Source organism: Cryptotermes secundus, unplaced genomic scaffold (assembly GCF_002891405.2).
Source record: "Cryptotermes secundus unplaced genomic scaffold, Csec_1.0 scaffold1293, whole genome shotgun sequence".
NCBI classification, from domain to species: Eukaryota; Metazoa; Arthropoda; class Insecta; order Blattodea; family Kalotermitidae; genus Cryptotermes; species Cryptotermes secundus.
Window position 1 is genome coordinate 171,819 of NW_019724607.1, and position 16,716 is coordinate 188,534.

Genomic DNA, 16,716 nt, shown 5'->3' on the forward strand with positions numbered 1-16,716 from the left:
AGTTTCTAAATGTCACAAAGGGCCTCGGACCTGGACATATTATAGGGACCACTGTAGGGCTCTTGTGAACAAGGTAATGAACTTTCGGTTTCCATAACCGCTGTGAAATTTTTGAATAACTGCACAACTGGCGGCTTCTTTAAGAAGGGCTCAACTCCATGAAGTCAGTCAGTAGCTCTACAGCTATTTTAAGATCTCTCGTACCAGCGTTCAGCTCTGTCCGCCTGGAAACAACACTGCCCGACAGTCACGTGTTTACCAGGCTCATTGTTCAGTGCTTGGTTTGCTACTCATATGACCATTCTTTCCGACGATAGACGCAATGTATTCTAGATGCTACATGGCCTGACTGATGTAGGCTTGGGGTTGCACGTTTCGACGTTAGATTTGAAAGATCTGACAGCAGCGCTATGTATCTTCCTCTGGAACTAGGGTTTGCTACATCACACGCAAGCGGAACCATACACTCTAGCGTTTTTATTTCGGAATTCTTGGCCTAAAATAGCAAATTATCACCCTCCGGAGTCGGGTCACAAAGACATAACAGTTCACAGTTGACCCTTCTTGAATTCAGTCATGACGAAATGAACGAATTCTGGCTCTCCAGCAATCGGATTCTAACAAGCTTGACGTTATGTTTCGCTGCTTTCACATGGAGAGGTAGCAGTCACCTTACAGATGTGAAACAAAGAGCCGTAAACCTGACCCGTTTCTAGACAACAGCCGTGAAATTAGCAACTGTACTACGGCCCGTAAATAGCAGCAGAGGAAAGGTGTTTTCTGTACGGTCCGTGCCGAGATGTTATAAGCAGGACATTGTAGTGAGTGAAATAGAGAACTGCTGCGGTACAGTCGTTGTGAGCTGAGGCCGGACATAGTTTGGGAACCTAGAGGAAGGAGAACGTCCGCCGATGAAAGCCGCTACCGGGCAACGGCTAGTAAAGAGGTGAATGTGGACATTAGTATGTGTATATATGCGTAATAGCGAACTATAAAGTGTAGTCACGCGCTGTGTTAAAAGTCTAATAAACCAGATCATCAATCCAAAAACTCATCTACAGTCGCATTCCATACACATGACCATATGTTAGCAAGTGGCTGCGCCATAGCTCAAGCGGTTAGTCGCTGGTTTCCCACTTCGGTGGCCTGGGTTCGATCCCGGGTCTGATCAAGTGGGATTTGAGGTGGACAAAGTGGCGCTGGGGCATGTTTTCTCCGAGTACTTCGGTTTCCCCTGCCAATCTTCATTCCACCAATTGATCCACAGTCACCCTCACCTATTGTCTGGGGATGGTACAATAGGCCAGAAGTGGCCGCAGTAGAAGGGATTTAGACCCACCCCACTAGCAATAAAAGAAATATGTACATAGTCGGTAGGACTCCTTGGACGTGGGATCAGTCTGTCGCATGGCCGCTACCTCCACACAGAACAGCACAAACACAGAATAAACACACACAGACATCCATGTCTNAGGTAATAACACCGTTGAATTTATATTATTGTTCAATAGGTGTCTTCCACGAACTTTTCAACTTAATGAGGTTGGATATTTTTAACTCAACGACGCTTTACACGTATACAGAAATGATTATATAAAAGAATTGCATGTCCCATGTAAGTGCCGATCTTGATAGCCGTAATAATTTCCCGGTAAAATTTCAAAGGGCTGTATCCACGTCTTACTTAGAATCAGTTTTATGTATGTTTTCTTGAGTTCGCCTAAGACGTAGTTACCCTCAGTACTGACAAATAACGCTAATCTTGAAACGGCCTGGACGCATTACTGAATAACACATTCACATGTTTCACATTTTTACATGGTCTGTATTCACAAAAGCCTCTGAATGTCTGTCTCACAGAGAACCTGGATCTCGGAGAAAATGTCGAAATGAAGTAGTAACCTACATTAATTGTTGGCATTTCCGTTGTTGTTCTCCTCCACTGTATTGTCTCCGTAAACCTTTAGCAATTGTCGATGGATGTCAATGGGTACAATTTGTTCGGCAGTGAGAAATTCAATAACACATCTCTGTTTCATACGCACTTCTATGTCAGACACCATATCAGTAGGCTGCTCTGCTGTCGCTATCTGTCTCACGACAACCAAACTAACAGTACATTGGCGGGAAAGTTCAACCTTTACTACACCACCACCAACATCCATCTCAGNAAAAAAAAAAAATAGGAGGCATTATTTACGGAACGCCCTTCGTATATGCAATTGCTTGTGTACTTCATGAATTATTAGTCGCTTAATTAGTTTCAACGCTTGTACCTGCAGGCACAGGAAAGGCGCAGTGTTCGCTTCGATACTCGCCTTCTTTCTGTCCCTTCTTCTTTCCTTTTTATTTCTTTATTTCCATTTTATTTATATTTCATTTCTTCCTTCTGTTCCTTCCATCTTTTCCTTTTTAGTGTTTTTCTGTCTTTTTCTTTCATTCGAGCATTCTCTTTTCTTTCTTTCTTTCCCACTTCCCTTATCTTTCTTTTCCCCCCTTTCTCTCTCCTTTTCTTTTGTTCCTTTTCCTTTTTTTCCCCTTTCTCTTTTTCTCTCGGCCTTTTCCCATTATTCTTCACTCCTCCCTTCATTATTTCTGTCTTTCCGTGTAATTTTCTCTTTCTTTCTTACTTTTCTTTTCCATTCTCTCTTGAGTCCTTGCCTACTTAGAACTCTCTTGCATTGAGCCACAAAGGTCTGACCTCTCCGAGAGTGCGCTCTCTCTTGTTTACATGTCCTCTGTGTTTGTATGTGAGTCCCTTACCTGCCATCCTGACGTCATGAGGCAGCATGCGGAAACGTCCGCAGTACACTATGTGCCACGACGAGCACTCTCGTGGCTTACTTATCTGCACGAAGGCGATAGAAGTTGTTCTTGCGCTGTTATCGCACTGAAGCTGATCAAAGAATTCCCTCCCTTTATAAGAAGGTAAAGTCATTAGCGTGTAAACTTTGAGGCTCTCACAGTGTAAGGTCTGAAAAATTCCTTCTTCTGGTATAAAACGCCATGTCACCCGTTGAAAGTCAAATAGACGTTTTGTTGGAAGCATGTCGCCTCCGAAACGTCAGTTGACAACAAAGTCTACGGTGTTATATGCCAGAAGATAGACGTCTTCACTATTTATTTGGTCAGTCTGATGATCAGGACTTTGCCCATTGTTTAGTATTGTGAGAAAATAGCATTGCCTTGCCGTTCCATCGACAGAATGCTTCAGAACATTTATTTGTTTGGTACTGTAACACCCATTAAGAATTCAATGGAAGTCTTGTCGTTAATTGTTTATTTTTTTGTACTATTAACCTCCCTGCTTTCTTCCGTATTCCTTTCCAGGACTATATTTATGGAATGATGCGTCGAGTCCGAAGTTTGACGCCATCTCTCAAGCATAACGCACACACAGTCAATTGCAAACGGTCCCGTGTACATCACACATCCACATTAAAACATTATCAGTAACCACAGAACAGACACCAGATACTAAAGAAAAGATTGCTCACATAAATTACTTGTTTAAAAGTGGCCAGTGTGGGGATCGAACCCACGACCCTCTCGTTATCAGCACGACGCTTTAATCACCTGAGCTAACGGGCCCCTCAGAGTAGGCGGTATAGCGACTGGCTACGGACTGGACGAGTGAGAGTTTGGAGTTCAAGTCCCGGTAGGTTCAAGAATTTACTCTTCTCCAAATCATCAAGATCGGCTCTGGAACCCACCCAGCCTCCTATCCAATGGGTACCGGGGACTCTTTCCCCGGAGGGTAAAGCGGCCTGAGTGTTAAGCTGATCACTCACCTCCAGCTAGTGCCAAGGTAAAAAAAAATATGTATCTGTACACGCACTCCTCCATACGGCTTCATGGCATAGTGCTTAATTAGCTGAGCACAGGGACAACTTTGCCTTTACATAATTTACTTATTTCATGTAACAAGTTAACTCTCTACAGTTCATTGCTATGGCAATCAGAAAATTTATAATAGCACAGCCTTCGTCCATCGCTACATGTATACGTATTATATAGCCGGGTTTACAAGTTCCCATGAACGCAGCTAATGCAGAAGGCCACAAGTGATAAGCAATATCTCTTTCTCTGAAGACTGGTGACACTTTCGCATGGATATGTAACGTGCATTATACTACAAATACAGGGTGTTTCACGACTTTAGGGCATAACTGCAGGAGGTGATTTCCTAGGTCTTTATGATCAAAAAAGTTCATACAAACATGTGTCCGATTTTGGACGGTTACAGAGTTAAGACCGTTTTTTCATTCCCGTACACGCCCTTGTGTGAACCGCGTGTCAGCTGGCGGGTCGCTATTTTTAGCCAGCTACAGACAGAGCGTTCTCATTATCTCGACACTTGAGAGGTACCTAAGGTGGAGTGGGTTGGTATGTCCGGCGCGGTTCACAACCGAGCGGCAGCCTGTGTTGCGGCCGGCGGTGACATTTTCGAAAATCAGCTTTAAGCACCAACCAATTCAAATTAAATGATTTCACGAAGTTAACTTTACATTCATACTTTAAATGTATCATGTATTATGCTGGTTTGCAGGTCACGGTAGCCGAGCGGTCTAAGGCATGCACTGTCTTCGCTCGCTCAGAAGCCAGGATCATGGGTTCGNTAAAATATGCTGGTTTATTATTTTGTTCCGTTTATTGTCAGTAATCATTACCTTCTATTCTGACTTTAAAATGGTCATAACTCAGTAACCGTCCAAAATCGGACACATGTTTATATGAACTTTTTTGATCACAAAGACCTAGGAAATCACCTCCTGCAGTTGTGCCCTAAAGTCGTGAAACATCCTGTATACTGTAAAGATGGCGGTCTGCGACTGTTTGCCTGTGCTGTTCGTATGATATGGAATTACATATCAGCCTCGGCGTATCATTCGATAAATGTAGAACTGGAAAGGAATATAGGAGAATGTAAAGAATAAGAATTGGTGGAAGTAGAGGTCTGCCAGTGGGCTGAAAACGGAGGAAGAAGAGGAATGGGCTAGGTATGAGGAAAACAAGACACGGCGGCACATTGTGGCAGCTACAAGCTCGGTGCCACCTCATCACGAATTTCTGTGAGTTCAAAAACTCGATTGCCGAAGCATAGGACTTCAGACGTCAAAATTTCAATTCCTTAATTACAACAGTACTACATGCCAGTCTTACTGACTTCTGCAAAGAGCTCCACACTATGCTATTAAAATTTTGTATGGTAAAATATCTGTACAAATATGCTATTTTCGTTAAGGCCATTTTGTTTCTGTAGAACTAAAATAAGATGGCGGCCACGTGAAGACTGCATTTAATCAATATTAGAGTTAATTTTACCGTCTACACAACACGCTCTTATTATTACTATCACACTACATATTTCGACCTCAAGAGGTCATCCTCAGGTGTACGAACACAGTTGTATAATCACACGCAATCACATTCGTTTTTTCCACTCATTCGACTCTGTATCCTATCCAGGTCCACGTTCAATAATATATTAGGTTCCTCCTACAAAAATACAAGTTAAAATACCATTACAAATGTTAAGAGTTAAGATTTAAAACTTAAAATTTAAAATTTCGTGAATTGAAGTTTCATGCATGTCATTGGTATACTTTCACTTTCACTCGCTTTTCAGTCTCTTCCTACTTACGCTCATCACTGGGTACAGTTCACTTTAACTAGTTTAACTATTATCATTGGTTAAAAGTTCATGCATTAATGTTCAACTTTATTATATTGGTGCACTTTCATTTTTTGGAGGTCTCGCTGTTCTTGTGTGTCCTCTGATGCTGCTGGATCTGTTTACAATCCTTGTCGTTATCGGTCGTGAAGTAGCCTTCACGACCGATAACGACAAGGATCTTCTATCCTGAAGATTTCTCAAAAAGCTTCTATCTCTCTACCAAACTGCACTGCGTCATAAACAGGAATGCCGTAAGCTAGAGTACTTATATGTCTGTCTCCCTGTCCAGTGTGTGGACTTGAAATTTGTGCTGTCACACGTGATTGAAAAGTATGCGTGTCTCAGTGCAGTCTACATACAGGGCGTTTGATTTAAGAGTGAAGCCAATTCCGTAAGCTGTTCATGCAAAGAAGACAATAACTGCGTTGCTACGGGAGACGCGCCGCAGCAAAGTACAGAACCCAGTCCACTCTTAAATCTGACGGGTCTCTTGTGTTTCGCGTAACAGTTTGTCGTGCACAGACTGAAACTTGAATTTGAAAATGTCGAGCTGAGGCCAATAAATGTCGTGCAGTAGGTGTGTAAGCCGGGATAGCTCCGTCAGTATACTGGTTGACTGCGTGATGGACGACTGGGGTTCGATCCCAGATAGTAAGGGGGATTTTCTTCGCGTAAGCATATTCATACCGGCTTTGGGGCTGAGCCAACCTCCAAATACCGCATTACGAGGTTTATTTCCTCAGGGATGAAGTGTTGTGACCGATATGCTAGCCTCCATTTAATGCCAAGGTCTGAAATGCGCTGAATTCTAGATTCACGTTTCCCGTTTGCCTTTACGGCCAGCTGATTCAGTACAGACAAAATGTGACCTTCGCGTGGCATTCTTTTGCTTTACGCGCTGGACCTGTAGGCTGTGTCTGTCATCTGTTCACCTTCTCCTGGTCCTACCGATCGTTATCCTCCTTTCTGTTTATTAGCCTACTTTCCCTATTAAAAAAAAATAAAAGTAGGCTTATGCACACACCATGCTGTCTGTTGTCTGTTTCCACCCCCCACCAACTCTTCAATGCCTGAACCAATCATTATGAAACTTGGTATGTACATCATGACACCTGAGCCCATCTCAACGATGTACTACATAAATCCCTCCCATTAGTCCGTGTGTATGTGTATCCCTATATCGTTGCTAGGTAACGACTGGGTAAAAACGTTGCCGCAGCAACGAATATATACGCAACAATTTAACTGTTGGACGAGTTGTTTTCTGTGCGGTCCGTATCGTATCAAAAGAAAGTAGGCGATTACTTCCCAGAACTTCATGTTTCTTTGAAGCTACAAGGCCCGATTCTTCGAAAGCCTGTGGTACCAACACAAATTACACGCGAATTACACTTTGCATGACCTGCCATGTTGGTACAGGCCGTGCCGTAGCTCAGGAGATTAGTCGCTACTTCCCGCAGTTGCTGCCCGGGTTCGAGCTCAGGTCAGGTCATATGGGAGGGATTTGTGGTGGACAAAGTGGCACTTGGGCCAGTTTTCTCAGAGTACTTTGGTTTCCCCTGCCAATTCTCCACCGACTGCTCCACAGTCATCATCATCTATCATCCGGGACTGGAGTATACGATAATTAGTGGCTGACGCACCAGGGCGACACAGTCTCACCCCACCCCAAAAAACTAAAAAATATACAATGTTGATATAGCGTTAACACTGTGGACTTGTATTTGGGAGATGCTCGGCTCAAATCTCGGCCGAGAAACCGGCCATCCTGACTGAGGTATTTCGCGGGTTTTCTCAGATCTTCCTGTAAAATGCCAGAATAATACTTCCATTAGGCCTAGGCCTCTTTCTTCAAAATCCTTTGTAGTTTATTATTCGCCGGTCATCCTCCCATTCGGCACTATACAGTCCAGAGAACAAAATAAGCCGTAGGAAATATGAAAGACCTACTTAGTATGAATTGTTATCACGCAGGTGGAAACGCCCTGGCCAAGGAATTGTTTGGTCCGCGCGCCAGTTTCGCAATCAGCATCTCACCTTGAGCACATCACCTTGACCACACCTTGCACTGATCACAAGAGAACCGTGTGTTACAGCAGACAGCTCGACCGGATTCATTGCAGTGACGTAGTTACAGGAGGAAACAAAGAGTGCGAGGCAAGATCTGTGAAAACCGCGATTCTAAGAAAGACGACTGTTAGTTTGGACATTGCCTATAGTCAAAATGGCGGTCTGGAAACTGGATCTGGTTCCGTCGTAGGCGGCGAAAAGGGAACGGTTTCTATTCAGCTGCGCCAGTTAGAAACAGCCAGTCTCGATCGCTGGACTCCAGTGAGCAGTCAGAGCGGAAACTGCGCATGCCTTATAAAAGATGAGAGAGGCTCAATTTTCGTAATTCCGTGTCAAAATAGAAAACCCAAACTCAGTGGACAACGTCGCAAATGATAGGCCTACTGGTCGAACTCCTTGTAATATGTCATCAGAAGCATTCATACTAAAGGTGCAAAACATACAGCACGACAAGACTCATTTGAGAACTCTCTATTTAATATTGTTTCATGATGGGATATGACTGTAGACGGAGTTTTGATTGGTGACTGGATTTATTGACCACGTACACACAAAATGCAATCGCTAGTCTCCACACTCTTTACAAGTCATTAAAGCACACGGTATGTCCTCTCAGTCTGCTTTCACTAATCGTTTCCTGGTAACGGATTGGAACAATGGAGATTCTTCAGCGTCTGTGCTCACGTCGTTGCCCGCTGGCTAATACAACTGACAACTTTGCGACTGGCGGTTTACAGCCAATCAGTTCGTCTTGGCGCCAACCCCCTTGAGACGCATGGCCGGTGTATTTTTCAACTGAACACCTGCTATTATAGTCCTCATGTATCATCGTGTCTGATGAGAGTCCATCGTGTCTTGGCGTCCTACCTACGAGTATAACATCTCGGCACGGACCGCGTAGAAAACATTTCCAACATTTGCTGTATTGTTGCATGTAGATTCGTTGCCGCAGGAACATGTCTGTTTGTAAAGGCGTTACTCAGTAACGGCTAAGTATATTCGCTTATTTAAAATCTGTTGCCCGGCAGCGGGTGTCGTTTCTTTGTTATCTTTGCGGTCGTCACCTAGCAACGGCCCTCTACGTGCTACAGAGAGACGCTACAGCAATGTCTAGTACAACGGGTGCTACCTGTCTTTCGCGTGCCCCTTGCAACGTTGCAGCCGTGAGATCCGTTGATAAATGAAACTGGTAGAAACAGTGGAAGCTTCTGCCAAATACGTATGGTGGTAATGTTACTTTTCATCAAACTGTTTTTATTATGTTTTTGCGTCCGTCCCTTGAGACAAATGCTAGGACGGTACCTCGATTAGACCGCAACCGCTTACTTGCAGATGCTGCCGTACGATGCCATCCAGTCTCAAACTGACAGTGTCGCTAAGTAACCAGCTTAATGTCTGTTGCGTTGCTGCTTCATCCCTCCTCAAACCATGACGTATGCATACATCTTTGTCCTAGACTTAACTAAGTGAAGTAAGGTTAATTCCCTTCAAATGAGGTCCTTCAGCGCGCCCCCAGTTGTTCCATTGTTCCTGCCAGTGGTGGAAGCAACTCTCAGTGGCAGCACCTCTGTTGCATTGTGTTCGCTTGAGTCCACATCAGATCTTCTGCTTCTGAAGAGCCTTTTGAAATTTAAGAATTGAAAAGAGTAGTGATCCATAGCTGGTGACTAGGGATCTCGAAAATATACATGTATTTAGCTACAAATTTCTACACAAGTTGGGCTGCATGAACAGATATACTGAATTTGCTGCCTATGCGATTTTCGTATTTGTGGCAGCTTGTGACGCATTGCATCGTGGAGATATCTCAGGACTTATATATAGAAATTTTGGTGAGGCCTGCTTCTGCCCAATAAGACAACAATACAGAATGTCCGGATGAAAGGTATCCAAAATAAAATAATTATATCTCAGAAAGCTTTTATTATACATATTTATGGGTTACACCACTACAGATGGAAACTATCAAAGTTTTTCCTGAGTATATAACTTTTTCAATAAATTTCAACGTGGGCTCCCTTGGTGGCACGACGAATATCCAGACGAACCAGCATGTTTGGTGTTACCATTGCCACAGCGTCCCTTATGCGGGCTTTCAGGTGTTCCAGGTCGTTGATCTTAACCTGGTAGACAATGTTCTTCACATAAACCCACAAGAAAAATTCGGTGGGGTTAAAACTGGCGACCTAGGTGATCCACTTTTAGCGCATAAGCCGGGCATGGGGGGGGGGGGAACACAGACAGGGTTTTCCTTTCCGATGATATAAACCGGATACGTGTATGACAATTATTTTCCGAGATATGAATGTTTTATTTTGGATACCTTTCATCGGGACATCCTATATTTATGTCATTCGTTAGTTTGCATAAATCGTTTTGGTCCGCGTTGCGTTGTAAACGGTACACTCTCTACTGCTCAACGCTACACAGCATAGCCAAGTGAAAAGCGTTAAGTAACCCAGACCTCCACCAAACCAAAGCCATTGAGGAATGCGAAATTACGAAAACATTGCGTTACTGTTGCTCTTCACTGCTTCGTTTTGCTTTTTCTGTGCATTAAAACAACGGGATGTGTTTGATTGCAGGGAAGTTTCTTTCTGCTGGGTTTGATGCTACTTCTGGGTGTTGCGTGTACCGTCCACGGATCCGTGAGACCTGCATCAGTTGCGGAGATCCGTGAGACCCTGGTCTGGGGACCAGAGAGGGACATTCGTAAAGAAATCGAAGACGGGATCCTTCTGCCTCCACTGCCACCGGAAGCCAAAGTAAGGAAGGAAGTGTGGGGAAAATCCATGAACTTTATTCAACCTATCACAAAGCCTCTTTCCGCAGTTCAGCTGTTTCACACTCCCCTGAACAGACTGAAGCCTGATTTCGACATTACGCTTGAAAACAAAGGAGATGTTGCACCGATGTCATACGTCGATTCTTCACAGTTTCGAAGGAGCAGTTCTAAAGCGGAAAGCCCGCCGTTTGAAACAGTCCCAGCAACAAAAAAGTTCGCAGGAAAATCTACTGTGTTGGCTGTACCCAAAACGCAAATTAATAAAACGTCGAAACTGGAGACGCTTACAGAAAACAGAAAGAAGTACGAGCTGGACCAGAGGACGACAACGGAAGACGCGCTTGGGAAGAATGAAGATGGGAGGCCCAGGGCAGCGCCCCCAGTCTGGAGCCACGCCTTGTTGTCTGACGAGCTGTCCGACCCCTTTAGTCGACTGCCTTCGAACGAAGAGTATGACAGAAGCAGCCGGTATACGCACTCCATACTGTATGGCTTCAATGCGGAATTCTGAATCTCAATGTAAATGTCTGTATATTTTGTAATAACAATTGTTTTATGATGCTTTTTTTAATTTGCTTTGAAAGTTTTTGTACTTGCCTTATGTAACTGGCATTTGTAGAAAAACTCCTTTAGTTAATAGGTTCTGTTTCCATGGTGAGGTACTGTACTTTGTGAGATCTGAGTTTCTCACAGCAACGAATATGAAGATTACCGTCTTCTGCAATGTGACGCCGTGCTGTCTGGTACAAATATGCCAATGTCTCGGAGGAACCTGCTTCCTCTATGTTTAAGATATGAGACCTCTACCCTTAGGACATTGGCAGCAGTTTTTACTTTTCTACCAGACTATACAGCGTCAAATCCCTGTAGACAATAATAATCGTAGCATGGACCAGCTATCTTCTGTTGTTTAAAAGTCATGAACATTTAACCTTAACCGTCGAAACACTCTTCTTTCATTTGTCTTTCCAACCTCCAACTACAATGGGCTAAGGAGTACCAATATTCCGAAACAAAATTTCTCATATGCGGCTTGCGAAATGTTAAGTACGCTTACTCAGCTGTTTGCATGTATGATGACGATCAGTGGGGGGGGGGTTGTGAATTGTGAATTGTTGGGAAATGTATAGAAAGTCGTGGACCAGTTCTTCCAGAAAGTTCCTGGGGGAACTGAAGAACTCACGAACGCAAGTAGGCGCCGACGTCAGACCGCAGCCAGAGGGATACACGTGATCTTCACATAAGGCGTTCTTTTTCTTTATAAAGAACGTCTAAATATTATATATGGTTGCGAAGAAATTTACAATTTACACAACAAGGTTCTTCATAAACTGTACTCCTAACTAAATACTTACAGAGTACTAAATTGAATGAAAATGAGATGGGAGGGCTAATTTCCTGCAGAAATTTAGTTAGAAACCTTGAAAGGAGAGATCTAGGCTGCAAAGATCGTATATAGTAAGAGGTCTTGATGTGAGATGAATTTAATTGGTGTATGACAGAGTCCAGTGGCGGTTTCTTGTGAACGCTTTATTGAACGTTGGAATTCCATAACAGGCAAGGAATTTCTTGCCCAGTTCCCTCCTCAAGAAGGACACTGGCCCTTACACTTTTATATAATTATAAAGATCCTTGTGTATGACACGTCTTCCTGGACTCTTTTATGTTGTTTGCAGATATAAGTAAGGTAAAGTTGTCCCATACCGGTCACGGTAGCCGAGCGGTCTAAGGCATGCACCATTGTCTTCGCTCGCTCGGAAGCCGGGATCGTGGGTTCGAATCCCACTCAAGGCATGGATGTTTGTGTACAGGTAGAGGCCTTGTGACGAGCTGATCACCCGCCCAAGGAGTCCTACCGAATGTGTAAGAACTAGAAAAACCGAAGTGAACGGAGAAGTTCATGGAGGTAGATCTAGGCCCACTAGGGCTGTAGTGCCAAGGAAAAAAAAAATAGTTGTCCCATGTGCTTGATTAGTTAAGCATCATGCAATCAAGACATACGGAGGAGTTGAGGTACGAGTATAGCTCCACCGTTCTTGACCCCGGCTCTAGTTGGAGGTAAGTAGTCAGCTTCACGCCCCTGCCGCTTTACCTTCTGGGAAAGAACCCCCGGTACCTATTGGATGGGCCCCATAGCCGGTCTGCACCCTGTGGAAAAGGGAAGAATTTTGCATTGCCAGGAGTCGAGCCCGGGCTCTCCATCCCGTAGTTCATCGCTGTACTGACTGAGCTATCCCGAGTCCTGTTTGCGGATATAACTTCAGAATATTTCTAATAAACTCGGTTACGGAGGTGTACGTAATTTAAAAGTCTTCTTTCATATATGAATTCAATATTACATTATAATAATTACGTACTTATTTTAACCTTTTGTAGCTTATGACTTCCGTTTGTAACTAGTCTCAGGCACATCTCTGATGTTAGCGCTCTACTTCTCTTGGTGCCTTATGGGCAATGTCTTGGTGAAAGCGCTGTTCATCTTCGTTAATAACTATACCGAGACTGTTTTTAAATGCTGAGTTGTCCGTGAAAGACTCTACTATCTTGGAACGAAATTAGATCGACAACAAACGATCGCAACGATTCTTAAATTTGAACTTGTGTTGGATCATCGATAGAAGGGTTTAGTGTCACGAGGAGCGTGGGTATCTACGTGACAACAGTGGACAATGCAGCCAATTGGCCAATAAACCGGGAAAACTGACGAAAGTAGCCAAAGCAATGGGGTTCCTGGTGTTGCAGGTGGCCTTTATAAGCCAGTATTCTGCTAGGACCGCTCAATATTTGAACATTAGCTATGTGGTCTCTCTGCCCAGAGATCAGCACAAGGGCAGGGTAGGTAAGTCATCTGTTCTGCTAGCTCTCACAGTTGGTTCAGAATGTTCGTACAGAAACTGAATGGTAAGAACCAGGGCTGTGAGTGGGCGTAGACCCCGGTAGACGCCGTCTGCTCTATTTTGAGGAAGTTTTTTTCCAGTGCCTTGGGACGTCATAACTACCGTTCCCAACAACGATACGTCTAGGAGTAAACTCACAAGACTATATTGTAACAAATCCCTTATGTGTGGGTCTTCTTCCTGGGCTGTTGTACTGATCTGGAACGTTTACCTAGTTCTGAAAAGTCATTTCCACTTTTATCTTCAGAGTATGCATTTTAGAAACAAGGGGTTGGCGTAACTTGCAGGTGGTGAACACATGACACTACCTATACCTGCGTAAGAGTGGCCGCCGTTTCTGTGCCTTTTATACAAAGTACATAATCAAGAGCTGGAGTTTTGGGGTCAAGTGGTGCGGCTTGCATATGCTCCTGACATATCATAGTTCTGTCGTTTATACTCATATGCCTGCAGGGTAACTGAGCGGCTTGAAGTTTCCCGTGTTTCTCCTATTTCACCCAGCGAAATTCCGGATCAGTGCCTTCAAGTAAAATGCTACAGCCTCTCACGAAATCACCAATCATGATCATTAAGTTAATTCGGCAACATAGCAGTCCCTTGTGGTCTGGGAAAGTCCCTGGATAGTTACTAAAAATAGACCACTGCCGTTTCTTGCCAAATTCCTCAGATTTTTAATTCATGACCGAACGTCGGGTATAATAAGTGATTAAGTAGCCCCGCTTCAGTTTAGTCAGGTAGGTTAACGGGTTAGAATCTTCACCAGGGAACCTCATATCCTGACTGAGGTTTGTCCTAATATGCATTCGTTCACTGAACATAATGGCGAGTTCATGTATATTTGTCAGAATGTTTTACATCAGGAACTACTTGTCGAATTTAGTCTTGGTATAGAAGGTATTGCGCAAATTTGGATTTGGTAATGGGATACTGGTCAATAAGCAGATCCTACTGTATAAGAATTCCACATTAAACTCTATTAACATTCTTTATAAAGCTTTGTCCACATGACATAAAATATGGATCTCACTAAGACATAAAATTTTCTTTTAAAATTTGTTCTGACATGATGAATATTTAACGAAATTCCTGCGGTTCGATTGGCTGTGGCACAGGAAATTTTTATTTGGAGTAAATGAACTTGAAGATGAATGAAATTTAATTTAGAACAAAGAATGTGGTTTAATTAAATTAGTAGTACAATATTGGAGTACGTTTTTCTTTGCGTTCGTTTGACGTTTCTGTTCAACTCCTCGCCCACTTCGAGCATGTGGCGCTGTATGTAAACCTAACGGCCATAACTGATCTCGTGACAGTCACGTGCTACAGTGCCAAGTCTGCTGTGCATGTGTGTACGTATTATCTGTCAGGTGTATGTGAGGTGATGTGTATTGATAAGAACAAGATCATTCGTTTGGTCGTTAAGGTCTGAATGTATTACATTTTCATTCGTATAACAGACACTGTCTTCCTAGAATTCAGAAGAGGTAAATTAATTTTTATGTAGTGTTCGTTAGGTATCAACATGGAGTGAGTATTACTGATATTTCCCGAACTACTTCCCGTTTTATTATGAACGCTAACGGTTCAGTAAAGGGACATAAGTAAGCTTAAAACAAATACATGTATTTCTGATGTTTAAAATCTCGTGGTGAGCCGGTATAGTGACTGGCTACGGGCTGGAAGACCGAGGGGTCGGAGTTAAGAGTCCCGGTGGGGGCAAGAATTTTTCCTATACATCCACTTCCCCATACGTCTTCATAGCACAGGGACAACTTTACCTTTATAAAATCTCGTGATCTCAAAACGTGACTTAACTCTAAATTCCCTCTCCCTCAGCAATATTGGGGCGGATATAACTTTTCTGGGAGGGGAGTGGGGGCAGACAGAAAAATTACTTACACAATTACATTCAAGCTGTTTAAGGGTATTTTTACCGATTACCATGAGTATCAAGGAAAAGATTTTATAATGTACTTTCATTTGTTGTTAGTATTCGGTATACTCCTTTAATTTAGATTGTTTTCCAAAAATCCAAGGCGGAGGAGGGGGTAGCGCCGCCCTCCCCGCGCACGGCACCCGTGCTTCAAGTCCTGTTAGAAGAAATGACTGTTGAAGCTACCGTTTACATATAGCTTTTCTGCAGATGCTGAAAGTTCGACGCGACCACACAATTGCATTTACGGACATTCCCAGGGCGTCAGGCACCTGGGAAGACAACGTGTGAATAGGGACCTATTTAGTAATCCGTGATAGGGACCAGCGTGATTGAATAAATTGCTGCAAGAGCTCCTTGCGGAGTATTGCATCAGCTCATCTGCAGTATCAAGTAACAGTATGCATTCCGGTGAGGCGTATAGATTAGATATGGGAGCGACGTAACCACATGGAACCATAAGGTCAATTGAAGAGTACTGCCTTCCAGGATATGATGCCGTATAGTCTGTTGAAAGTCAGCCGAAGTTTCGTAGGAACGTCGGCTGACTTTAAACGGACTACAAAGCGTTATATCCCAGAAGATAGTATTTTCCATAACCACGGCTGTGAGAACGTCAAATCCTACAAAACCACAGCTGACTTCAGCCAGCAATATGGCACCTTCTTTTCTATAGGACACCGTGCAGTTTCGTAGGTCTTAACGGCATTGCAAAGGAACCCGGTGGCTCTGTCTTCATAGTACGAGTACATAATACTTACTTACTCATGGAACTGAGCCCTTCTGGAGGAGCCGCCAATTCTGCAGCTACTCAAGAATTTCCCAGCATTTCATGGAACCCGAAGGTTCATTACCGTGTTCACAAGAGCCCTCCACTGGTCCCTATCCTGAGCCAGATTTATCCAATCCATCCCATCCCATCCTATCTCTCTAAGGTCCATTCTAATATTGTCCACCCACCTACGCCTTGGTCTTCACTTCTGGCTTTCCCACCAATAACTGAAATATGACTTTAAAACAAGAATATATAGAATGTATTTTTATGGTTATGTTTAATCCAGTGTTAACTACTGAATTTGTCAGGGTGGTGAGTCCTTAGGAGCTACTAGCGCTAAATCCCGCTTCATATATGGAGACCAAAAAATAAAGGAGAGCTGATTTGCGAAAAGCAGTACATATACATCTTATGCCATTTGCGGCCGGTGCGTAGGGCTGACAACCTTACCGCCATCTGTGAGCTCATTGTCTAGAAGATGTGGATGCCTCAATCTCTGACACCCTATGGGCCTCCACGGCTTGTTACAGGGAGCTATATGCCATTTATCATTTACTTAACGAAGGGAGTTAATTCAAT

General features: G+C 43.5%; 1 protein-coding gene and 1 non-coding gene across 2 annotated transcripts in view; one reads left to right on the forward strand and one right to left on the reverse strand.

Moving 5' to 3' along the window:
* Positions 1–11,103, forward strand: part of LOC111862555 — a 28,671-nt gene extending 17,568 nt beyond the window's left edge. The window contains exon 3 of the mRNA XM_033750717.1: positions 10,333–11,103. Coding sequence (XP_033606608.1) covers positions 10,333–11,043 — 711 coding nt within the window. The 3' untranslated portion in view covers positions 11,044–11,103. The remainder of the gene's footprint in view (positions 1–10,332) is intronic.
* Positions 3,518–3,591, reverse strand: Trnai-gau. Its single transcript has one exon. It is a non-coding gene; the product is annotated as a tRNA-Ile (tRNA).
* Positions 11,104–16,716: the final 5,613 nt, after the last annotated feature.